The sequence below is a fragment of the Urtica dioica genome, chromosome 11 (assembly GCF_054948205.1).
Source record: "Urtica dioica subsp. dioica isolate 48M chromosome 11, U.dioica_male_clone48M_v1_H2, whole genome shotgun sequence".
Lineage (NCBI taxonomy): Eukaryota > Viridiplantae > Streptophyta > Magnoliopsida > Rosales > Urticaceae > Urtica > Urtica dioica.
Window position 1 is genome coordinate 3,070,242 of NC_142766.1, and position 26,219 is coordinate 3,096,460.

A 26,219-nucleotide genomic window follows, 5' to 3' on the forward strand; every position below is an offset into this window, starting at 1 on the left:
GAGTAGCTAAACCGCTCATTAAATTAACTCCTAAAAACAATACATTTAAAAATAACTATATAAGACATTCAAAAGCATAAGGAAATACAAATTCTAATTCTAACTACAACATACTATAATTACACCAAAAGTATCCAGAGTTAAAATTAAATATGTTTTTTTCAAAAAAAAAAAAAATTAAATACCTTTAAATCTGCTCAATGAATTCTATAGCAACTCAAAAGTACAATCTGTGTAATTTGTAACCTATATGCTATATAACACACCTAGAAAGCAAAAAAAAAAAAAATTGAAAAATACAATAGTCAATGTCGTTGGAAAATGCAATAGCTTATTCACACAATGATTTTGTATTAAATTATATAGAAAAAAAAATCAATGGCTACCAGGGATATGTCTTTATCAGTCAGTGAAGAAACCAATCACATATAAAGCAATCAGACTGACAGACTCCATAAAAAACAAAAATGCAATCAGAGAAGCAGGAAAGCTAAATAATAAGAAAAAAGTGTACACAAACAAACTTTCTCTCCTCTTTTCTCTGGTCTCTTCCTCGGGATTAATTATTTGGCATTATTTTTTAGAAGAAGTGCGGCGGAAGAATAGTCGAAGGAGATGAATCGGTTGGATTTTTTTTTTATTAATAAAAAAGTCTGAATTATATTTAGAATGAAAGACATATTTGCCCCCTGAAATGTGGCGCCTATGAAAATACACTCATCATACTATAAAATCGATCAATTTACCCCTTAATATAAGCTTTTGTAATGATTTTGAACCTTCCGTGTATTTTGAACTCAAACGTTAGTTATCTTAGCACACTTTTCTCACGTGATAGCTTAAATACAAGAATTTATCAAAATACCCTTGTCTTACACCATTCTTTTATTTGTTGCTATGCTTCCATAAATAAAATTAAAAAAAAAAAGGAAAATAGTCATCTTCCTCCTCGAAGATCTGCCTAATCCCTGATCAAAAAGAAAAAATTGGCATGCTCAGATACTACACTTTATCCAATTGCCCATCGCAAGACCCATTGTTGACCCCTCTGCTCAAAGCCCCTTTGCCCTGAGAGTGGTCGACCTCACCGCGGCACAATAACCCAACGCCACCGTTGCGATAAATAATGAGAGCAAAGTTTTCCGTCGACAAAGGATCTGTGAATCGAGTCAAATTAGAAGTTTAGAGAAGCTAGGTCATGCGAGGTCTACCCGGAGCTCCATTGCGGCTCTTTCTAAGGCCATGGTGGCTTCCACAGCGGTCTGGAATGTTTTGAGCCAGAGCCGAATGAAATCGACAATTTAAGAACTCGATTTATATTTTAGTATCTTTTTACAATCTGTGAATTTGATATCTATGGCCATGAAATCGATTTGGTCACTCAAAGTATATGGAACAAAACTTGAGCAACCACCATTGGCTAAACCCTAAACCTATCCCCTTAACACCGCCAAATCTTCATAGGGCCACTTCCTCCAAAGCTTAGCCAGCCCTATATGGGAACTCATCAAATCCGATTCCTTCAAAATCCAGATGCTTGGAAACAAGAAAATCGGTGAGAGCGATTCCAACAATGAGGATTTCGATTGCGAGGATGATTTCAATGAAAAGGATGACTTAGGCGAGTTGATGTATAATGAATAATAGAAGAAAATGCAGACGACAAGGCTGGAAAAAGAAAAAGAGATGTTTAATTTTATTTTATTTTCTAATTTAATTTTCTTTTTTTTAAACAAATATTATATTCCTAATATCATAATAGTCTTATTGTATTTTACCCGAAATACCCTTATCATGTCTATCACGTGAGACCCACGTGCTTACTTAACTGACGGATGCTCAAAAAAATTGACGGAAGGACAACACTGAAATCAAAACAAAGATTAAGGGGAAAATATCGAGTTTTTAAAGTACGAAGGGTTTATTTTCGTAGACACCATTATTCAGGGGGAAAATATGTCTTTTATTCTTATATTTAACTGGATTATTTCAAATTTTGGGGCCCAATCCTATTGGATGCCCTAGGCACAGGCATTATTCGCCTATACCAAGGGCCGGCCCTGGGAAGGTATATTATTCAGGACACTTGTTTTGAGTTATTTTCTAGACTGTCACATAGCTTTTTCGGCCCAACTTGTTTTGAGATGTCCAACAATGAGTTATGATAGTATACTGCGCTCATGCAATCCATTATAAATATATCCTGACAAATATTCAAAAAAAAATTGGTTGTCTGGTTGATAACTTCATTTTACGTAAATTTAGCAGCCAATATATATGAATGCATAAAAAAAATTAAATATATAAAAAATTAAATGTCAAATTAAAAGTTTTGCCTAATTTTAAAAACTTAACGAACTCTAATAAAAAAATTATAAAAACTAAAAAAAATTGTTAAAAGAACACAAGTAATTGGAATTTCACTAAATATTTATTTTCAGTGACTTTTTCCATATTTTTTTTCTAAGTTACCAAAAAATTAGCCAATAATGATAAGAAACAAATAAAATTACCTTAGATGGCTAAAGGATGGGAAAAAATTGAAAAAAAGAGTGGTCGACTTTCCTCGGCATTTAAAATTTTATCTGTCACAATATCTTGTTTAATGGAGTAACTACCCTCGATCACAATACATCGTTTAACAAAGATTCGATCAAGTAATGTTGTTTATCAATTTATGATTCCGCTCATCTACAACGCGACGGATTGATGTTCGTTTGGATTAAGACTTGGACATCGATCTATTCAATTTTGAAATGATATATTATTATAGTATATGACAATACTTGGTAGTTTCTTCTCCCTAAAGAGTCTCTTCTATGATAAATTCTAGTATAATTAACTAACTGATATGGCCCGAGATTATCCCATCAAGGTAGCTGTGTTTTTCAGTTGGTTGTTATAAACGTGGCCTAACGGTAGCGGGACGGGACGGAATCCCCGCTACCGTTAGGAACAGTAACGGGAGCGGGACTCCCGTTACTGCTATTGGGACGGGACGGGAGTCCCGTTAATGGGACTAACAGGATACGGTGATCCCGTTAGTCCCGGGCGTTAAATTTTTTTTTTTTTTAATTTTTGATCCAACGGCCCAAAAAAAATAGCCGTTGAAAATTGCTACCGTTTTAATTATAACCGTTGTAATTTCGGCCTTTTTTTTTACCCATTAATTTCTAAATCCTATAAATACTCCAAATTTCATTCATTTTCTTCACACATTTCTCTCAAACTCTCTCAAATTCTCTCAATCTCAATCTCAAATACTCTCATACTCGACCGATTTTAATCTCTAATACTCTTTACCGCTTTCAATTTATAATGGCATCCTCATCCCACAACCGAGGAGGTCGAAGAGGAAGAGCTTCCCGAGGTGAACGAATGCACCGTTTTGAAGAAAATTGGTTGCATTTGTCTCAAAACGCCCCCGACCTAAACACCCAATACTCTTTCGATCCAAATTATGTTGCTCCTACTTTCGGCCATTCGGAATTCACCTAAATTCCAAACACCCAAATGCCATATTACCCTCAAATGGATCCCGAGCAAGCCTATCAAGCTCAAATTCCGCCATTCGAAGTGGCTTATGAAGCATTTCAAGAATTCGAGCAACATTATCGTGAATCCCAAAATCCAAATGAAGAAGAAGATGACAATGAAACCCAAAATCCAAATGAAGAAGAGGAGGATGAGGAAGAAGAAGAAGACCTACCACCACCACCACCTCAACGTCGAAGTCAAGTTCCATGACCTCGACAACGTGAACAACAAGAGGAGACACAACAATGACGACAACGACGAGCACGACAACAACAACAATAACATGAAGGTGCTCAACAACAACAACAACCACCTCAACAACAACAACCACCACGATGTCGTGCTAGGTCCGTTATGTGGACTTTCTTTGAAGAGGTGATTGCGAACGGTGAAAAAGCCGGAAAATGTCACAGTTGTGGCAAAATCTTCAGCGCTCACAACACAAGAGTCGGGACGTCGCTATTGTGGATTCATCACAGGCACTGCCAGGGGACGCAATATGGAGCCTCATCAAGCCAGGTAAGTCACATCGATCATGTAAGCTTTAGACGTGATTTAGTAGAATATTTTGTTTCCACTGATCAATCTTTTAGTCATATCGAATCTCAAGGTTTTGTTAGATTCATGAGTTCTATAATTCCAAACGTTCAAATAATGTCTAGGAAAGCCTTGAGATCCGATATCCTAAAATGATTTTTAGAAGAAAATGAACAAATGAAAGACACAATATCATCTGGTAGGTATAGCGTAGCCTTAACCTCGGATATCTGGACTGGTCAATCAAAGATGGATTTCATGAGTGTTGTAGTGCATAATATAGACGACGATTGGAACCTCAACAAACGTATCATAGCCTTTAGGAGGATAAAAGGTTCTCACTCTAGTCTAAACATCTTAGACATCATAGTTAGTGTTATAGCTGAGTGGGGTTTGACCGATAGGATTATATCTGTAACCTTAGATAATGCCACAAGCAACAACACCATGATTAGAGAGTTAAAGGAGAAACTTCATTGTGACGATACCATTTTGCATCAACGATGTGCTACCCATATCATAAACCTTATAGTTTAAGCTGGAGTCGCTAGTTATGACCATTCGATCAACAAGATTAGGAATTACATTAGTTGGATAAATAGTTCAATCTCTAGAGTAGACGAGCTTAAGAGACGCATTAGACACAACGGTCTCCAAAAGCGCACATTTCACCTAGATAACAAAATTAGGTGAAATTCTACCTTTCTCATGTTGACCAACTTTTTATCCGAGCATTATGTTAATGTTATTGTTTCTTACATTAACAGTGAACATGACGATGACGCTATCAACGAATATGATATTAGGATGGCTGAATCATTTGTTTATTTTCTCGACATTTTTTACAAAGAAACTTGTTATCTCTCTGCTGTTTACACTCCTACTTCTTTTTTCGGTCTTCATACTATGACCACAATTGCTGTGCATCTTGATAAATATAAAAACGAAACAATTTTTGAAGATTGTATTCAAGCAATGACAGCCAAGTTTTTAAAATATTGGGGGGCTGGAAAGGTTCTATTATTATACGGTTTTGGAGCCATTCTAGACTGCCGATGTAAAATTGGTGGTTTGAAAAAAATTCTTAAGTACATTAGAAACCATTTCGAGGACCAAGATTACGTTGCACTTGATCTCGCGAGGATCGTGCAAGTTTTTATGATCTTTTCAGGGTATACGAGGCGAAACTCCTACCGCAATATCGAGCACAAGCAAATCAATCACAGACGCAGTATCCAAGAAGACACCAATACACGAATGTCTTCGTCAACGCGCCCGCTTACAGCCCATCGCCTCAACAACAACAAGCTGGGACAAGTCAGACGAGGTCGAGCCCAGCCGACGCACGGTCCCATCCGGAGATCCAAGAGTACGATCGGAACGAGTGGGTCAAACCGGATGACGAAGCCATCGACCTATTGGTTTGGTGGAGACAGAATGCGAGGAGGTTCCCGGTTTTGTCACTATGGCACAAATCATCCACACCATCCCTGTTTCAACCGTGTCATCTGAGGCGGCTTTTAGTAGCGCGGGCCGCATCATCGACGATAGAAGATGTAGATTGAAACCGGAGATGATCGAAGCATTGACGTGTGGTAAGGATTGGATTCAACATAGAAATCGAGCACAAGAAACATTCATGTACTTCGATATTCTTGACGATATTTAAGTTGATTTCGCAAATGTAAACATAAATGGTTAGACTAACTTGTATAACTAAGGGATATCCCGGCCCTTGTCCGGGATAAATTTTCAAATAATTAACGAGGAAATGGGTGCTCTTTTTCCTCGTCGTCGCGCCTTTTTAGGGGTCGGTGAGATTTTTTAGGAGACCCATTTTTAAATTTACATTCTTCTTTATTCTTTTTTTCTACTCATTTAGTTTAAAATTTTTTCAATTACATCCTTCTATATAATTATTATTTATATTCTTTTTAAACATTTTTTTTCCGCCTAACGGGGTCCGAATCCCGTTAGGCGGGACCCGCTACCGTTCCGTTAGTTAACGGGACGGGACTCCCATTTGGCCAAACAACGGGAGTCCGGGCTCGGGCGGACGGGACTAGCGGTTATTACCGCTAGCCAGGTTTAGTTGTGTGTTTCGCGCATGAACAATGTTTCGTGGATGTGTGTGTTGTTTTAATGCGAGTCTTTCAAATAAAATCTAGTCTTCCTCGTTTGAAAAGGAATAAGTTTATTTGGTTGAAAAGTGATTTTATTAATGAAAATAGACCTATTTTTTACAAACGAAATTTTCTTAGCAGACTTAAAATAAAGACCTCCTATATTACTGAATTTAAACAAAACCTCTTAGCAAATAAAAACCTAATACGCTGAAGAAAAAAAAAACTAAACTTAAAATAATCTAAGCAATTAACAAAAAATAATAATAATAATAATAATCTCTCTATAAGTCGTAGTCGTCGTTTTCTTCATGATGGTATTGAGAATCAGCCTTTTGGGGAACTCGAGTGATGATGGGAGCGCAAACTGCCTCGACTTCTCTGAGCTTCTCATCATAATCTTCCTTGTCGGCGTTGTGGTTTTCCTCGAGCCACTCGAGAGCCTCCCTCACCGCTCCATCCACGGCGTCCTTGTCTTGTTGGTCCTCGATCTCGGCGGTCTTGGCGCCCAACACGTAGCCCTCGAGCTTGTTCCTGGCTTCGATCCTCTCCTTGACTCTCTTGTCCTCCTCCGCAAATTCCTCGGCCTCTCGGATCTTGGTCTCGATCTCGGCCTGGCTAAGGCTGCCCTTGTCGTTGGTGATCGTGATGGAACGGCTCTTCTTGCCCGCCTTGTCCTCGGCCCTCACTTGCAGAATCCCGTCCACGTCCACCTCTAACGTCACCTCGATTTGAGGCACACCCCTGAAAATCACATCACAACATATTATGAATTGTAACAAAAAGTTTCCTGGAGCGACATGCATGGGTGCACCCAAAGGTAATCAAGTTACCTGGGAGCGGGCGTAATCCCGGAGAGGTCGAAGTTCCCGAGCTCGCGGCAGTCTTTGGTCAACGCTCTCTCGCCCTCGTAGACCTGGATTGAGACGGTGTCTTGGTGGTCCTTGTAGGTGGTGAAAGTCCGAGACCTCTTCACGGGCTTCACAGTGTTCCTGGGGATGAGCGTGGTCATCACCCCGCCCACCGTCTCGATTCCCAAGCTCAGCGGGATAACATCAAGCAAAAGCACATCTGCACAGTTACATTATTCCATAAATGATATTATAATACATGGGCTGTGTTTTGTTCAAGTATAGAGTAGGCGGTGACTTACTTTGGGTCTTGTCGTCGCCGGTGGCGCCGAGGATGCCTCCCTGAACGGCGGCGCCGAAGGCCACGGCCTCGTCGGGGTTGACTCCCTTGCTGGGCTCTCTCCCGCCAAAGAAGCCCTTCAAGAGCTGCTGGACCTTGGGGATCCTGGTGCTGCCCCCGACGAGGACGACCTCGTCGACGTCGGCCTTGTCGAGCCCCGCGTCCGCCAAGGCCCGCTGCACGGGGCCCAGCGTGGCCCTGAAGAGGTCCGCGTTGAGCTCCTCGAAGCGGGCCCGGGTGAGGGGCTCGGAGAAGTCGAGGCCGTCGAAGAGGGACTCGATCTCGAGGCGGACGAGGTGGTGGTTGCTGAGGGCGCGCTTGGCCCGCTCGCTCTCGCGCCGCAGCTTCCCGAGGGCGCGCTTGTCGCCGCTCACGTCCTTGCCGTGCTTGCGCTTGAGGAGGGCGATGAGGTGGGCCATCACGCGGTGGTCGAAGTCCTCTCCCCCGAGGTGGGTGTCCCCGTTCGTGGCCAGCACCTCGAACACCCCGTTCTCGATGCTCAGCACGCTCACGTCGAACGTGCCTCCCCCGAGGTCGAACACCACAACCTTCTTCTCCGACTCCGAATCCTCTGCTTGCTTGTCCAGCCCGTACGCGATGGCCGCCGCCGTCGGCTCGTTGATGATACGCGACACGTTCAGGCCCGCTATCGCCCCCGCGTCCTTGGTCGCCTGTCTTTGCGCGTCGTTGAAATAAGCTACATATATAACACCGGCGCGGGAATCAGAATTTTTTATAAAAAAAAAAGAAAAAAAAAGTTTTATTTATTCACAAGTAGTTAATACAAATATTATTACCCGGAACCGTGATGACGGCGTGTTTAATCTGGGTGCCCAAGTATTGCTCGGCGGTGTCCTTCATCTTGGCCAAAACCATGGCGCTGATTTCCTCGGGGCTAAACACCTTGTCCTCCCCTTTGACCTTCACCTGAATGTAAGGCTTTCCGTCTCTGTTCACCACCTTGTACGGTAGAAACTTCAGGTCCTTCTGAACTTCTGGGTCATCGAACCTACCACCACAAAACAAATTGACCATCAATATTTATTTATTATTAATGTTCTCGCGTACGGACAGACAGATCTAATAAGTAAGCTCTATACTTTCTGCCGATGAGCCTCTTGACGTCGAAGATGGTCCGTTCCGGGTTCTGAGACGCTTGGTTCTTTGCGGCCTCTCCGATCAGCCTCTCCGTGTCGGTGAAAGCGACCCACGAGGGTGTTATTCGGTTGCCTTGGTCGTTCGCTATGATGTCCACGTGGCCGTTCTTGTACACACCAACACAAGAGTAGGTTGTTCCCAGATCAATCCCGATCACTGTCCCACCCTCTTTCTCTTTCGCTGCTACTCCCAATCCCACCACTGAGCAACCACAACGCCAAAACAGTATAACATGATTAGTCAGTACGTAAAAGACTGTTTGCTTATTTACAACCAAATATTGCGTAGTCAACCAAGAATTAAGCCACCATAATCGCTGATCAATCAATTATCGAGAGTATTAATTACCAACTTTCCTTGCTCTTAGTCAGGTATATGATTTTCTTCTTTCTTTTTCGTGTTTGCGTTAGTTGGTTGCATCAAAATATAACTGGAACCAAATAAATATTTAAGAAACAAGTTTTTTGTTGTTTGTTTTTATATATGAGAACTTACGTGAAAAGACTATCAACAGAAACAAAAACGCTCTGGTCTTCTTTGCTTCCATCGATATTCCTCGTCTCGAACTTTTCCGCTTATCTGATATTATTTTCCTTCTGTGTGCGCGCACGCTCTTTCTCTGGATTGTGGGGTTGAAAAAGCTGTGTTCTGACGGTATTTATAAGTAATGGAGAGGTTCTTTTTCGAATTCCTATAACAGGTGTTCTGTCCAATAGCTATGTGCCACGCAAGTAAATATGCATTTTCTCCAATAACTACGTGCCGCGTCATTCAATTTTGTCGTTATTCCCTTGGCCTTTCCACGTAATTCCTCCAACAAAACACTCACACGTATCTCTCACGAATGAAGGTAACCTTCCAAGCCAAAAAAAAAACCAAGGTAACTCTCGACTTTTATATTAACTAGTTTCGAGCGCACGTATGATTTATAAAATGATAAATAATAATTTTGAGTAAAATTTATAATTTGGCATGAGTACTTAAAAACTATTGATAAAAGATAATGATTCTAAGTACTAAAAAAAAATAGTAGAATAGTTATTTTCAATGAAATATTGAGACATGTTTAGTAAAATTTCAAAAGATAAATATACATTTGACATTATTATGATCTAAAATGTTCTTAAAAATACAATTAACTTTTACATTTTGATTTTTTTTTCTAGTCTAAATACCTGCAAAATCTAAATTAGTACACATAATTTCTTAAAATACAATCTTCAAAAACTAAAAAAAAAAAAAAAAAAAAAAAAAAAAAAAAAACTCACATTATATATCTGTAATCAAAAGAGTGTAGTATAGACCAATCATGGAAAACAAAAGTTACTTGGTCTCAACAAAATAATCATCAACGCTAGTTAACGCTTTAACGTACGCTAGCTAAAACAAAGCTGCTTGTTTTTTATTCATTGACAAATACAAATAGGATCTAACTTCTTCGCAAAAGCTTACACAATAACTTGTGTCATAACTTCTTTTATTGTGAATCATTTTATGATTTCCTTTTCGGATTTTGTATACGGTACTTCTGTGTGTAGCTTTTGTATTTGGTAAGAACTTATTATAAGTGCTTGAAACAATTTCATAATATTATACCTTGTTTCTGGTGTCTTGGTAAGCACTGTGGGAAGTAATAGCAACATTGCGCACAAACTATTTTACGATATTAATTTTTTAACAATATTAAAAAAAAAAAAAAAACTAAACTTTATAGAGGTTAAATGGTGTTATTAAGCTCCTAATAACTAAGAAACAAATAATAATATCTGAGACTATAAATATGAGATTGAAGGTTAAATAACAATGTAATAATAAAAGTAAACTCCAATAAAGTGGAATGACTTTTTAAACTTCTTGAATAACTGTTAAGAAATTTATAATCTAGTAGAACTCTCGGTCATGCGGTATCTGAACTCTGACTATGCTTCCTCAACATATACATTTGATTTGAGATAAAGTTTAGTCAGTTGTAGCTTGTTCTGAAATGCAGGAATCAAATATCACAGCCACAAGATATTTCCTGGAGAAAAAAGAAAAACAAAGATTAATATGATGAGAATCCAAATTTATTTATTACCTTTGTTTATAAACCAAAACGAAACCTAGGGGTCTATCAAAATCATTAAAGGGTAATTTGCAAGTTTTCGAGTCGAAGAGCGAGGTGTTCTATTTTAGCAACAATGATCTTGGATGTGTCCAACCCAACTCATCTTTCTACACTCGTGGTATCAGCTCCTATTTTTTTGAGCCAGCACCAAAACAACCCGTGCAATGCAAAAAGAACTTATCTGAAACATATTATATGTTCTCGGAATCAAGCAAGCAGTCAAGCACTAAAAACAAATATTTATAAAAGGGGAAAAGCAAGATTTTTCATTCACTAAACATATAATAAAAATATGTTTTGTGGTTAATGATATGCTTTTATGAAATGGAAAAATATCAGAATATTGAAAGTGTTTCTGACTTTTTAAGTTAAAAAAAATTGGAAACAAAAAGTGAAAGTGGGGTTTGGTTTAAATTTTCGGGTAAAATTTTTAAAAAATTTTGAAGTTGTTTTGAAAATAGGTAAAGGAAAGTGAAAATAAAAAAAAAAAGGTGTTTTTCGAAATTATTTTCTCGCGTGATACTCGACTTCTCTGTCATTCCTCTCATTGTCGAGCAAAAAAAAACCGAATTATCGAGTAGACCGAAGAAGAAGGTGGGTCGCGCCGGGGATGGTTCACCAAGCCCGTCCGTCGCACCCACCGCGCTGAGCAACTCCGGACCGAGGGAAGTCGCGCTAAGAGGAGAGGGGATCGCCGAGCTCGTGGGTCGCACCGGGGGGGAGGTCCGCCCAGCCCGTCTGTCGTCCCTGATGCACAAAAGAAGAAAGAAGTCGTCGGATCTGTAGCAGGCCGATCCCCATCGCCCAACCCAGAGGAGGAGACACCCGCGATGGGGAGCCCTCGCTGCGGTCCGGTCTGGCGCGAGGTCGCCGGATCTTGAACGGGCCGGTTCCCGCCGCCCAACCCAGAGGAGGAGGACCCCGCGATATCGGGGAAGGGGAGCTCTCGATGCGGCCCAGTCTGGCGCGAAGTCACCGGAGGAGATCCTTCTCCGCGCTGATCAGAAGAAAGCAGAAGGGGAAGAAGAGGAAGAGTGGGAGAGTCGGCCCCGTGCACGAGCTCGGAGGGAAGTTGTAGGCTGGAGGGAAGCACGACCGAAGGCGGAGGAGAAACCAGGCGGGGAAGAAGAGGAAAAGTGGAAGAACTTGCAAACCCCAATTTTGACCCCTGGTCCAACGTGACCCACGAAGAAGAAAGAGGGAGGGAGTGGGTGAAGCACGTGTCTAGGGCTTGGCTGTCCAAAGAAATGACTTTTATGTCATTTTGATTTTTCAAAATATTGGCAAAAAGATTTCCTGAACAAATCACTTTAAAGGATTGCATCGGCGCTATTGACGGTACTAATATTGGTGTCATCGTCCCCACTGAACAACAACCCAATTATCGGGGACGGAAATGAACATGTACGACTAATGTCATGGCTGTTTGTACATTTGACATGCTATTTACGTACCAGTTTTCATTTTTTTCGTTTTAAAAAAAAAAATGAAAACTGTACCAAACAGTTTTTCCAATTTTTTCAATTTATCAAAAACAAAAATGAAAACTGTATCAAACAACTTTTTGAAAACAACTGCAAAATAATTTTTCAGTACAACTACAAAAATTAGAAAACAGAAAACAAAAAATAGTTTGAGTGAACTACCAAACAGAACCTTAGGTCTTGTTTGGTACTCATTTGAAAACGTGTTTTTAACTTTTTGAGTTAAAAAAATAGGAAAGAAAAAGTGAAAGTGGTGTTTGATAAAAAATTTCGGAAAATTTTTTTAAAAATTTTTTAAGTTATTTTGTAAAAGAGTAAAGAAAACTGAAAACAAATAAAATGTGTTTTTGAAAAAAAAATTCTTCTCTTCTCTCCTCCTTCTCCTCACCCGCGCGCAAGAGTTGAAAAAAAAAATCAGGCCATCTTCTTCAATCACCACCGAGCCTCACCATCGCTGCCAAATAGTTTTCATTTTTAAAATTTTTTCAAAAGGTGTATCAAATAGTTTTCATTTTTTTCATTTTTTCAAAATCAAAATGAAAACTGTACCAAACAGTTTTTTCAGTTTTTTCAATTTCTCATAAACAAAAATGAAAACTGTACCAAACAGCTTTTTGAAAACAACTGCAAAATAATTTTTCAGTACAACTACAAAAATTATAAAATAAAAAACAAAAACTTTTTGAGTTAACTACCAAACGAGCCCTTACATTCTGGGAAAATATAGGCAAATGATTCTCATCACTCTACGAATTTGTAGAAAGGCTCAAGCAGCAATTCCCAAGGTTGCCAAGGAGACCTGAAAGTTAAATAGAAGCAAAGATTCTAACTATAACCATAACAAACAAATCAAGATTGGTTAATAAGTATTCAAAATTAGAAACCAAGCAAGAGAGGACTTTGCACAATTATTGTGTACTTATTGCAGCTATCAAAGTGTGCATTTCTATTGGGTTTGATTCTAATCTAATATCACCACTGAGGTAGCTTTATGTTTACCTCTAAAAGGAGAAAGCAAAGAGCTCACCGAGGACACAATGCTTGGCCTGATTCTATGAAGAAATTGTAATCAAACTTGGAGTTGAGGTAAAATTTCTATCAAAGTCTAGTTGTATGTGCGCCGTCCAACTTGTACAAAGCCACAACATGTTATAAAAAGTGAATTCATATATACATCTGGAACTGAGTTCTTGAAGAGTGAATGACACACCACTATGATTCTGAGGTTGTGTTAGCCATCAAGAAGTACAACAGTTCTTCATTAAAATGACACAATGCATTGTCAAAATCAAACTCATTCTTTTTTCTTTTTTTTTTAAAAGCACGTTAGCTAAGAAACAAACAAAATGAAGTGAAGAAAATCATATTCATCAACACAGCATAAAATCACTCATCATAGAACAAGTCGTAAAGCGATAAATAGTAATGGCAAAAATAATAATATAAAATAAAGGGTAATTGGCGGCATAAATACCTTAACTTTACGAGTTTATACACTTTAATACCACATCTTTTTTTTTTCGCGGCTAAAATACCAGACGTTGGTTATTAGCACCATCGTTAAGCTGAAAACGTTAACTGCCGACGTGGACTCTGAAAAATGAATTTAAACGTTAACTGCCTGTTTCTCTGATAGCCGAGCTTTTTCCTGAATGAAATGTTCCTCGGCCTCGCCCTGAGCGACTTTCAGCTCCCAAACCTCGAGATCGTGGTCCGAGAGATCAGCTTCGTACTTTCCGACCATCTCTTCGAGCTCCAAGACGAGCCCTTTCTCCGAATCAAGATGGGTTTCGAGGCTCGCTTTCTCTTTCGAAGCCAGCTCGAGCTGATTTCTCAGGCGATCTCCTTCACACTTCAGATTTCCGATCTCTTCTCCAAACCCCGCGAGCGAATCTCGAGCCGCTTCCAACTCTTCAGCGGAAACCCCGATCTTCGACTCCGCGTCAGAAAGCCTAGCCTCGAGCTCGGCGACCGTCCCTTGGAGCTCCGATACGCATTCCTTCTCGATCTCGAGATCAGCTTTTGCGGAAGATAATTCTGATTCTAGCTCTGCCATCTTCTGGTGGACGGTCTGGCTGTTGATGCTCAGCGGGGTCCGCAAGTAACTCGTGACGAAAGACTCCGAATCCAAGTTCGATGAGGACAGAGAAGCCGATTCGCTTCCCTCCTTCAAAGAGAAAACCGAATCGGCACCGATCGATCTCGGAGACGTGTCCGAGCCACCAGATCGGGCCTTGACATTCGGGGTTTCCTGGTCCGAGTCTCCAGACCCCATTGTCGCACCGTCCTTCGTCGCTGTTTGTTCGTAGCGCTCGGCCAGAGAACGGTACAGCTGGTAAAACCCCTCGACACTGGCGATCAGCTCGGGTTTGTTGTTTATGGGTTTTATTTTATTTTGATTTATTTTTCATCATTTTCAACTTTAAATTCATTTTTCAGAGTCCACGTCAGCAGTTAACGTTTTCAGCTTAACGATGGTGCTAATAACCAACGTCTGGTATTTTAGCCGCGAAAAAAAAAGATATAGTATTAAAGTGTATAAACTCGTAAAGTTAAGGTATTTATGCCGCCAATTGCCCATAAAATAAATGTTTAAATAATGAATGTTCGAATTATCCTTGACGTTCGTCAGCTCATCCAATGGAAAAAGATGGTCTACACTTCTTCGCCAAATATTATTTAAACCCAACGACCAGAATTTGACTGACCTTAAGAATTGTGGAGGATGTGTGTTCATGGCGGCGCAATTGGAACTCTTGCATCCATGGGATCGAGCGGAAGAACAAGAAGGTGGCCGATTGTATTGTTTGTACGAGCTCTTCTATTTCATTATCTGTTTGCTAGGATCACTGTTGGCCTGTGTGACTAACAAATGCTGATCTCACTAATGGTAATTTTTCACCGCATTTTGGAACGATATATCTTAGTATTCCTATTAATAAATCACAATCTTGAAAGCTTAGTGTACTTCACAGATATGCAACAAGTATGTCTTCATTACCGGACAACAAATTTATCTTTGTAAATTAATAATTCATCATATAAAGTCTACAAATTAAGTAAACAGAGTTTATTGTCTCAAATAAAGTGTACAAGTTAATAAATAATATATTTAGCGAATCAATATCGTATAACAAGTTAATAATCAATACCAACTCATGTTTCATTCGACTAGTACCTGGCGATTTCCTTTTCGATGGAGAAAGTTGACGTTGCTGAGCCAGACATTGAAAATGAATTCAAACATTAATGTCGATTAAGAACCTGGGTTCTTCTTGTGATTCCTCTGTATTCAATAAGGCAAATCACACTTCTCTAATACTTTGATTTTACTATTTTCCTATAACTTATAATTAGTTGTTTTAAAAATAAAAGCTCACCTGGGAGAGGATTTCTAGCCTGAGCCTGCAACGAAATCGTCGTCGGAGATGAAGTTTGAAGGAGATTAGATTGGAGAAGATCTAACCATGGAGTTGTGGAAAAATCTCGATCGAGGTCAAAATGCAAGGGAGAGAGTATGATTTGTGTGTGTATTTGATGAAGCCTAATATTTTTGTCTCAAGCTTTTTGTTAGGAATATATGTTGGTATGGTTATTTTTTTGGAGAGGAAATTAGAATAAAAAAAGGAAGAGGAAGTGAGGAGGTTACGATTTACGAGAAAGAGATAGAGCTCAGAGCTCAAATATTTTGTCTTCATCTTTTTATTAGGAAAACAAAAAAGAAGAACTTGGAAGGTCATCAACGAGAGTGTGCTTCACCATCGCTATTAAGCCATAAAACAAAAAGAATTGGGAAAGTCACACACGACAAAGAAAGCCAAAAAAAAAGAAGAAGTGAAAAGGTCATCCGAGACTAAAGCTGTCAATTGGGCCGGGCCAGGCCGGCCCAAAAAATGAGGCCCTTGGCAGGCCCGGGCCTAGGCCCAACCCGGCCCAAAAATGAAGGGGCCCTGGTCGGCCCAACCCAAAGTAGAGAACCATCAGGACCAACCCGGGCCCAGGCACAAGGCCATCTGGGTCACGGCCGGGCCTGGTCCTGGGCCGGTTCTGGGCTTGGTCTTGGGCCAGGTGATGGTTTGGTCCTAGGCTTGGTCTTGGGCCAGGTGATGGTTTGGTCCTAGGCTTGGTTCGAGCTTGATCTTGGGCTTTGTTTGGGGTATATTTTGGGCTTTTTTAAAAGTTCATGTTTTGGGCTCTTCGTTTTTTTGATTGTTTTGGATGCTTAAGGGCCTATTTTGATATTGAGATTGATTTGTATTTCTATTGTATATAAAAGATTGATAGCTTGTTACAAAAAAATAATAATTCCCCAAAACAACTTTATTTGATAAATATAAAAAAAAAAAAAAATACTTAACCGCCTTCATTAAAAACCTTTCTAAGTAAAACCCGGGGGATCGGGATAAAAACTTAGTGAAGGAAAATAGTACGGTTTGAATAAGTAAAAAAATTACATGTGGTTACTTAAAGAAGCAGAAGCTTCATTCTCTAATAATGTAAAGTACGTCTCAATCGAGTCTTCATCACTATTTTGTTTTCGCCTTCTTGCATCCTCTCAATCCTTCAAACACATTAGGCCTTCTAGAATATCCGGACTCATTGTTGATCTGATGTCATCGAGAACACGGTTGCTTGTACTAAATGCTTGCTCTGACGCAACACTTGATACCGGAGTGGCAAGAATGTCTCGGGCAATTAAGGACAATGTCGGAAAACGCCCTTGTTTGTTTTTCCACCATTCTAGAATATCCAATTCATCCGGATTCTCTATGTAAAATTCAGTTTCCAAATATTTCACAAGCTCGGAAAATGATGTTTGAGAAGATGATGACGACGAATGATGTCTCGAATTATGAATCAAGTTCCATGACGCGTTGGTTGGATTTGATGAAGAGTGTGAACTTTGTTGTTGTTGCGGTTGTCGTTGATCTCCACCTGTTCCAAATTTTTCATTGTACAACACAAACAATTGTTCTAATACAACTCTTGCCTTTTCAATTGTTAGTCTCGAGTCAACATTTAAATTTTTAGCAATACCTTTTATTAAACCATCAGTACCAACTAATTGACATCTAGGATCTAATAAAGTTGCAATGGCATATAAAAGCGGTACTCCTTCCCAATTATTTGTAAAATTTTTTTCCATAGGTAAAATGATTGGCTTAAATAGATCGTATTGTCTATAAGTAGCAAAAGCGTTTGAAATATTAAATAATTCATGTAATGCAAGATGAGCAATTGGATAGTATACACCTGATAATACTTATGTGGCTTTGCAAAATACTTCCAAAAATCCATGGAAGTAATAAGCCAGATCCCACTCATAGTTCTCAATTTGAGATGTCGCATATCTCTCGTTGACGAAGGATGTTATGATATTGCGGTAAGGTAAAAACAACTCCGAGCATAAGGCATGTGGAATTCCATCTATGTTTGACATCCCCGGCAAATCTTCGGGCGGGTTTGTTATGTGCCCTACAAAATGCTTCAAATTCTTGCCGACGAGGGCCAGAAGTAGTAATATACGATACATAATCTCGAATTTTAGTGATATGAGACTCTATTTGTTTTAAATAGCATGAACAACCAAATTTATGATATGAGAAGTACAACGTTGATGAAAAAGATCGCCGTCTAAAATCATTGATTGATTTTCCTTAAAAAACAAGATGGCGGACACATTAGCGGATGCATTATCTAAAGTGATTGTCAAAACTTTATTTTGAATTCCATAAAATCTATAAACTTCGAAAATAGTACTAAAGATGGCTTGTGCATTGTGTGGATAAGGCATTAAACGAAAGCCAATAATGCGTTTTTGTAAGACCCAATCTTTATCAATAAAATGCGCGGTAACGGCACAGTAGCCTAATTTATTACTACATTCCCCTAAGTCAGATGTTGTAGAAATAGTGCCTTTGAATTCTTTGAAATTAGTAACAAATGATTGTCTCATAGCCTATAAAATTTTTCATGATATCACTACTTTTCGACTAACCCTTTTATATTGTGGACATAATGCTACTTGAATTTAACATGGATTGTGTGTGCTATTTGACAAAATTTTATATTGGTATTTAACATGGAATAAAGTGTGTATTATGTCGTTACACAATGCACATCAACGGATTTGGATTAAAAATAAAGAATATTGCATACACAAATAAATCACACACATCCAATAAAGAAAATATTAATAGAATTTGGGATTTAATTTGAGAATATTAATATTTTAAGCAAGGATAAGTATTATAGATAATATAATACATGTATTTAGAGATTAAAAAAATTGGGCGCCTGGGCCGTGCCCGGTTCGTGCCGGTTCTGTGTTTGGACCGTGTCGGTTCTGTGCCTGATCCGTATCGGTTTTGTGCTTTTCAAGGGCTTCGGGCCGGGCTCAGATTTTGGGCCTAAAACGAAAGCCCAAACCAGGACCAATTTAAAAACTGGGTCATCCCGACCCTTCTTTAATCCGGGTTGGGTTGGCCCAAAACCAATTAAAATAAGGGCCGGGCCGGGTGGCCCGCGGGCAGTCCGGCCCAATTGACAGCTTTATCCGAGACCCAATTGTTTATCTTCAACTTTTTAACTTTTTGTTAGGAAAATTTAATCTTTTAGGAAAAATAAGTTTTTTTTTTGTTTTATTATTGTCAAGGAAAAAAGAAGATTAAGCTGTAAGGACTCGTGAGATATATGAGGAAAAATAGAAGGTCGCGTGAGATGATTCCTTTCCTTAGAATTGTCACATGTCACCCATAAGAACAACCATGTGTCATATTTTGAAGAAAAGTTGGAGGAGCCTAGCTCATCATATATGTTATGGATATGGAAAAAAGAGTGATTTTTAAATCATAAATGTTAAAAAACATTTGTTGATTAAAATTTAAGGCTCAAATAGAAATTGAGAAGTTGATTAGTACTTACAAATGCTTATTACAAAAATTACTTTAAGAAAATTATTGAGAAGAAATAAAATTTACTACATATATGTAATAAAATTATTAACAATGCTGATTCTTTTAAACATATAATAAATTTCACCATAAAATCTCAGCTTAAAAATAGGAATAAGATGGATTTAATATGAAGATTTTTTTTATTATATACAGGAGAAAAAAAAAAAGTCTAAAACCCAATTTTTTAAGGTAAAAAAACGTACTTATTTGTAATCTGACATATCATTTGGTAGAATATTTGGTAGAATATGAACCGGGAAGATAATACTTATAATTTATGGTATGGATTTATTGCATATAACAATTCCTAGCTAGTTAAGTTTTCATTTATATTATAAATAATTTTTTCCAAATTTATTCAAATATTTTTACTACTAAAAAATATTTCATTATAATACAGTATTCAACAAAACTATTCATAAAAAGTTCATTCTTTTTAATGGTAATGCCTTAACGTTAGTAAAAATATACGAGATACTATTTACATCATAGTAAAAATTGTGTACATTTTTTATTTAAATAAAAAAATTGATGTAAGACTCAATTATTAAGTATGTGATTAAAAATGATTAGTTCTTAATTTGAGTAAAAAAAAGGTAACGTAATAATAAATAAAATGACACTGTCTTCTCTTCATTAATTTAGTGAAATGAGCAAAATGTGTAGTAAGTTGGTTTAAAAAAAAATTTTGAACCAAAGATTAATTTTTTTGAAAGTGATAAATTGTTTATAATAATCGTAAAAAAAAATTTAATCTTGGCTGTCAAAAAAATTTAAAAAACATAAATTTGGCTACTTTGCTGAAAAGTTGAAACATTTACTATTTTGCTAATCAATAAGTTTTAAATAGCTATTTTGTAAAAAATTTCCAAAAAAAAAAATGTATGAGTAGGTGGGTCCTGCTAAAGAGAGATTTTATTTGAGATGAGAGAGGAAGTAAGAAAGAATATGGAGAACTCTTTTAAATAAAATAAAAATTATTTATCTAACTTGTGGATGCGCCAATTGTCGACATGTGAAGAAGAGTTGTAACTTCCGTAGCTTCTTATTATTTATGTTATGGATTAACTAGTGTCTATGATCTGTATACCGAGCTTCATACTTATATTTATTTGTTTTTATATATACAAGTATGAAGCTTTTTTTTTATCGAGCAAAAAAAGCTTCACACTTATATATAAAAACAAATAAATAACCTCATTATGTATGTTGGTGATTCACTTGATTAAACGATACCATAAAACAACCATGATGCAGCGGAAGCAATGAAATTATGCTAACAAGAGCTAATTAAAACATGGTTATTTATACAAGATCTAGATCTACGTTATTTAATGAGAGCAAGCAATATGTCAAGCAACCGATGAGAAAGACGAGTTTAAAAAAACTTACAGTTTCACGAACCGAAAGCTTTCACAACCCGTCTTCGTCTTGAACGTACAAGCCTCCACACGATCAAATATGGAACTCTTCCTTCAAGGACTCGATGTGGTGACACCAAAGTCTACCGAAACGCAATCTCCGAGAAAGATAAGATAAATGAGTGCGCAACATTGTATCTCACTAGATCTGGAAACGGGGTGTTTCTGATCTTTCTCTCTTATTTCTAAGAATGGAATTGAAGCAATTTCGAGGGGAGGAAGATGAAGCGAAAGTCGGCACACCTTAGGCATAGGAGGCCACGAAATTTGTGATCAAATTAGGTTAAAATTTGCTTCTCATCAACCCTCTATTTATAGCAGTTCAAAAGGTATCTTATAGACTATTCTATAATATTCTAGAAAATATTATTTCCTTTTATTGTGTTCACATTAGTGAATTAAATCTCAGCCCTTTGATATCAACAAGTGAATCCTATTTTTCCTCTCATCCGTCAGATCAGTATCTAGTATTTTATTTTATACAACAGTATAAAATATTTACTGTTGATAAAATTTAGGAAAATATATCCTCCTAAATACTCTCATAATATTTAGCCTAAATATTATGAGATAATAAAGGACAATCATATTTCCTATATTTTCTCATTTAATTTAGGAACAGAAAATCATAAAAGAAATACTGGTTCTACAACCAGTACAAAAATCGCCAATACAAACGTAGAGAAGCCCAAATTTTTGCTTTTTCAAGGCCCAATAGCTTTAAACCCATTTAACACATATTTACTTGTCCAACAATAAATATAAAGTTGATTTACTTGATCAAGCAACAAATACACAACATTGCCGTAAATATTTATTTAATTCCCAAAATACTCTTTTTGGAATTAATGTTGTCAATCACTATTATAGCAAGTGAGATTATAATAATAAAACATATTATTATATTAGCGTTCTTATCCGCCTTTATCGATGCCGAATCGAGGACGATGGACTTAGTAGTAGAAGTTTAACAATCTCGATAAAAAACAAAATATTCCTTTCTCTTTTCAAATCGAATTGTCTAGTCTCTTTCGATACTCCACCGTGAAATCCAAGACCGAACCCTTATTTAATACTAGAATTATATTTACTCATCGTAACGAGTGTCCACTAATTTAGTCAGTACGTGATCATGACTCTACAGGTTCTCTCGTATCGAGATAGGTCAATTTGTTCCGTTATATCTTTCTCGTTACATATAAGCCCTAAGCATCGTTGCATCCCCAGCTAAAGATTCAACCGAATGTAAGCCAACTTCGGAAGTGTGCACAATCAATCGGTTCTGGAATCAACCCTTAGGTGAGAGAACATTAACCTTTTATTAGGAAGGCTGGATTCTGTATCTGTAAAACACTTTCTTCTACAATCATGTTTCGACTTCCCAAGACACTTATTTGATCAGCGTCTGACTAGTCTTTAACGTGGTGAGTGACATGATCTAGAAGTCTATGATTACTTCAGGATATTAGATCAAGCGTCACTGTGACCATTATAAACGGCATCGGCTAATGCATCGTAACGGTCCTTAAACGACGCATCTATCCAAACCAAAGTATGTCCAGGTCGTACACCTTCTGTAAGTGTATAATGCTCTCACTGAGTGATCAAGCCTCACCCATGTTCCACATATATGACTTTAGATAAGGCTTTTCAGGCGCACATCAGTCATCGACCAAGTTTTAGTTCATCGCCCGATCTCGGATGCCCAGCATGCGATTCAGTTTGATACGAAGACTATGGATGATAGTTGTTAGTGATTCTGAATGTTATCAGACATCAACCCACTAATCATATGATGCTAATAAAGTAACTTCTTATCTTATTTAGTAATCGTCATCTTCTAGTGGGCAATATTCCTAATAATGTATTATTTGGTTAGATAATCGATTTGCAAAGTAATTAAAATTTATCTTAAATTAGTAGAATATAAAAATGTGCAAATGTCAAGCTTTAATAAATTTTCTTGACAGTAATAAAATGTTTATATAAATCATCAAAAGTTTAATGATAGTGTTAAGTTTGACAACGTAACTTCACCACATTAATCATCTTTATCATCTAAAATATTGGAATAGTCCGGAGTCACTCGACATGATGAGTAGATGGGGCATACTTATTTGTTCAACACTTGGTCAACAATAATTTCTAAGATTTGTAGACCCATGAGCAATCATAGGATATGGGTTCTGATTTTGTCATCTAAGTGAACCAGATAGCTCTGACGAAACAACCTTTTAATTAATTTAATTTACAGCGCATTGGTGACTAAATTAAAAAAAAAAAAAAAAGAATCTTGAGCTAAAATCTTAAAAAGAGTCAATGGAATTGCTAGTTGCAACAATTTCTTGAAGAAGTAATACATAATATTCTCTGTAAATTTAAAAATAAAGTTATGTTGGAGATAAGTTACCAATTGATTTGATTTTTTTTCTTTCTAAAATAGTGTAAAGTAAGTTTTTCGGTTGGAGATGCTCTAACGCAATATCATGTGATCACAAAAAAACATATTAATGGCAATGTAGCAAAGTTGGCATTAGCAAACATTGATTTGGAAGATTAACTAAAGTTTGGTTAATTGTGCGATCTAGCCATTAACAAAAATAAACGAGTTGATAAGTACCACAATACCTTTATATTAACTAGCAGACGTTTTCATACAATTAATGAATTATATAAATAAATAATCCATATCCCACATTTTTTTTGAAGGATTAATTAAATAAATCTATCTTGAACTCTAGGTCGAGTCACAAAGTACCCCATCAACTTCATATTGCCACAAAACAAACTCTGGACTCTCGTTTTGCTACAAGAGTTCCTCTTCCGTCCAAGAAATTTTGTTATCATACACATTTAATTTGAGCATGTGACTCTCACATGACCAATATTTGGAGGACAAATTAGTAATCTTGTTAAATAAATAAATAAACAAATATACATAACAATATTTTGTACAATCGCCAATTGAAGTCACAAAATACTATTTTCCCGTCTCGTTGGCATGAATTTTAAATTTCATAAATCAATATAGATTAAGTCAAGGGAATCATTACTTTTTTCAACACTATGAAATTGTGTTCTCGTCAATTTTACTTAAACACAAATTTCGCACTCGTGTTTCGAGTCGATATTAGATTTTTTAATACAATCCAAATTAATTAATATTCTCAACGTGTCATAATTCACATGACTTAGTCTTCCATGCCATAAACTAGAGGACTCAAGAATATAAGCGGAAGAATTATTCTCATTAATTATTTTTTTGCCTTTATGGCAATTACATTAATCTTAAACATGTCATCTTTAATATAATCATTGCCTACATACCATCCCATTTATTAGACAGTACAATCTTTTGAGATTCCAAAACCATTTTAAACCTATGGTTACAAAGCAAGGTCTCGAAAATGAGATTCTTTATAATATCAAGCACATATAGAATATTCATGAGCTTCATCTCCTTTTCAGATGTCAGCTTAAGGATGATGTATCACACTTCCCCTTGAATTGGGAGGTGGGAAAGTTGCTCATGTACAACTTTTCCCCATCTTCAAGCAAATCGATGACGGAGAAGGCATTCTTGTAAGAGCAGATATGGTGAGTCACTCCAGCGTCCAGTCACCACTCCTTGGGGTTCAAGTCAACCAAGTTCACCTCGGAGACCATAATGACGACGAGGTCTTAATCACCTTCCACGACATTGGTGAATATAGCTTGAAGAACATTGAATGCCGGAGGAATAGCGGTAGACCTCGTCGGAAGCACTTGGAATCAGTCGGAGCTCGTCGGACTTGGAGAGAGAGAGAGAGAGAGAGAAATGTGAGAAAGAGAGATAGTGGAAATGGTGTTTATTTGAATTGAGAGGCGTTTTTGTTCGAATTTGGGTAAAATTTTTTAATTTTAGATCTTTTTCAATTAGTAGATCTAATATTGATATTTATGTAATTTGAGATATTTGTAATTTTGAGATCTACAAAATGAAATTTATTTTCTATAATACTTAATAGTTACTAGGAGTTAAATATCCAAATCATAATGTTCTTCTTTGAATATGATAGTAATCATAGTACCATAATCATTATTGTTTTAAGGATCCTTAATTTAGCTAAATAGCTAATTTAAAGTAATGAAGTTGCAAAATAGTCAAAGTTTGTCTAAAATTTAGTGAATTAAATAAAATGTGCAATATTTTTTTTATTCTAGATTAATTTGTTTGAAAATGATAAATTACTTATAAATAATCGCACAAAATTTAATCGTGATGTCAAAATTTTTAATCTTATTTATAATAACGTAATTAAATTTGACTACTTTACTACAAATTTGAAATTTTAACAATTTTGATAATCAATTAATTTGAAATGGCTATTTTGTATAAATTTTTAATATTCAAGATATGACAAAGACTTAAACAAGTGTTATGTAACTTAATGTTTATTATTATACGAAGAAAGATATACCGGACAAGTTTATGAAAAGCGTAAAATAATCAGCATAAATCTCATTGGATAATGACAAAGCCCAAGGATCGCCAGCGTGGCTAGTTCAGAAACAAGAATCCTATTCTCGTTGGTTTGCAAAGAAATATAAGGATTGCCTACGTGGAGTCCGTCTCGGGGGCGCGATTAAATCTCTAGCGTTCAACTGGCAAGAGGAAACTTCACGGATTGCCAGCGTGGCAATCCGCCCCGCCTTGAAATCTTGTGCTATTTATAAACTCACCGAATTCCCACCAAAAATCATCCAAATCAAATCTATCCGACTCAAGCAACTCTTAGTTTCTCCGTTCAAACAGACTCTCTTTCAAAGCTTACAGTTATCAATACCTCTTCAATCTTCATCAATGGAAGCCACGAAAGGAGCGAAAGGAGCCGGAGGCAGGAAAGGAGGCGAGAGGAAGAAATCCGTGACCAAGTCTGTGAAGGCTGGCCTTCAGTTCCCCGTCGGCCGTATCGCCAGATTCCTCAAGAAAGGTCGCTACGCCCAGAGAACCGGTACCGGAGCTCCGATCTACATGGCCGCCGTGCTCGAGTACCTCGCCGCCGAGGTAAACGCCGATCTAGTCCTCCGAATCCCTAAATTTTCTCCCAACAATGCCTAATCCGTCGTTTGTTGTGTATTCAAATCTCAGGTCCTTGAATTGGCTGGAAACGCGGCGAGGGACAACAAGAAGACGAGGATCAACCCTAGGCACTTGCTTCTCGCGATCAGAAATGACGAGGAGCTGGGAAAGCTTCTCCAAGGAGTCACCATTGCCAGTGGAGGTGTTTTGCCTAACATCAACCCGATATTGCTTCCCAAGAAGACCTCCTCTTCTTCGGAGAGTGAGAAGCCCAAGCCCGCTGCGAAATCCCCCAAGAAAAAGGCCTAAACCATTTCCCGAAGCTTCCACATAAAGAGGATGAATTGGAAGGAAGACGATAGTACTTTTGATTTATAATATTTAGGGACATTGCTTTTATCCTTGTTTTTCATCACTGTTCTTATTTTCCTTTTCCTGTTTGCAAATATGTAGTTCGAATATCAAAGATGAATGGAAATTATCTTGTTTCTTTTTTGTTAAAGCGTATTTTTTTCTCAAAATTCTGGAATCGACTGATAATTGCCTCTAGTGAAATGCTCAAGCATAGCAATAAAATTATATGGGATCTCGTTTTTATTTGGGCCTGAATTGCATCTCCAAAAGCCCATATGGTTACGTTGGT

General features: G+C 37.4%; 3 protein-coding genes across 3 annotated transcripts; 1 reads left to right on the forward strand and 2 right to left on the reverse strand.

Moving 5' to 3' along the window:
- Positions 1-6,359: 6,359 nt before the first annotated feature.
- LOC149380693 (heat shock 70 kDa protein BIP3-like) lies at positions 6,360-9,170 on the reverse strand. Its single transcript, XM_089600975.1, has 6 exons — positions 9,042-9,170; positions 8,489-8,747; positions 8,186-8,397; positions 7,351-8,085; positions 7,031-7,268; positions 6,360-6,941 (listed from the first exon to the last, which is right to left on the reverse strand). Exons 1-6 carry the CDS (start codon positions 9,091-9,093, stop codon positions 6,482-6,484), a joined length of 1,956 nt encoding a protein of 651 aa, XP_089457101.1. The 5' UTR covers positions 9,094-9,170; the 3' UTR covers positions 6,360-6,481.
- Positions 9,171-13,743: 4,573 nt separating this feature from the next.
- On the reverse strand, positions 13,744-14,493 carry LOC149380694 (uncharacterized). The gene has a single exon (XM_089601179.1). The coding sequence runs from the start codon at positions 14,410-14,412 to the stop codon at positions 13,744-13,746; it is 669 nt and encodes a 222-aa protein (XP_089457305.1). The 5' UTR covers positions 14,413-14,493.
- A 10,736-nt stretch (positions 14,494-25,229) lies between these two features.
- HTA7 (histone H2A 7) lies at positions 25,230-26,078 on the forward strand. The gene is made up of 2 exons (XM_089630349.1): positions 25,230-25,561; positions 25,646-26,078. Exons 1-2 carry the CDS (start codon positions 25,358-25,360, stop codon positions 25,883-25,885), a joined length of 444 nt encoding a protein of 147 aa, XP_089486475.1. The 5' UTR covers positions 25,230-25,357; the 3' UTR covers positions 25,886-26,078.
- Positions 26,079-26,219: the final 141 nt, after the last annotated feature.

Bases quoted from the DNA above. Each gene is read 5' to 3' on its own strand.
- LOC149380693 (XM_089600975.1), bottom strand. From the start codon at position 9,093: ATGGAAGCAAAGAAGACCAGAGCGTTTTTGTTTCTGTTGATAGTCTTT. The intron at 7,269-7,350 runs GTAAGTCACCGC...GTAACTGTGCAG, and splicing joins CGGCGACGACAAGACCCAAA to ATGTGCTTTTGCTTGATGTT. The intron at 6,942-7,030 runs GTAACTTGATTA...TGTGATTTTCAG, and splicing joins GGGATTACGCCCGCTCCCAG to GGGTGTGCCTCAAATCGAGG.
- LOC149380694 (XM_089601179.1), bottom strand. From the start codon at position 14,412: ATGGGGTCTGGAGACTCGGACCAGGAAACCCCGAATGTCAAGGCCCGA.
- HTA7 (XM_089630349.1), top strand. From the start codon at position 25,358: ATGGAAGCCACGAAAGGAGCGAAAGGAGCCGGAGGCAGGAAAGGAGGC. The intron at 25,562-25,645 runs GTAAACGCCGAT...TTCAAATCTCAG, and splicing joins TCGAGTACCTCGCCGCCGAG to GTCCTTGAATTGGCTGGAAA.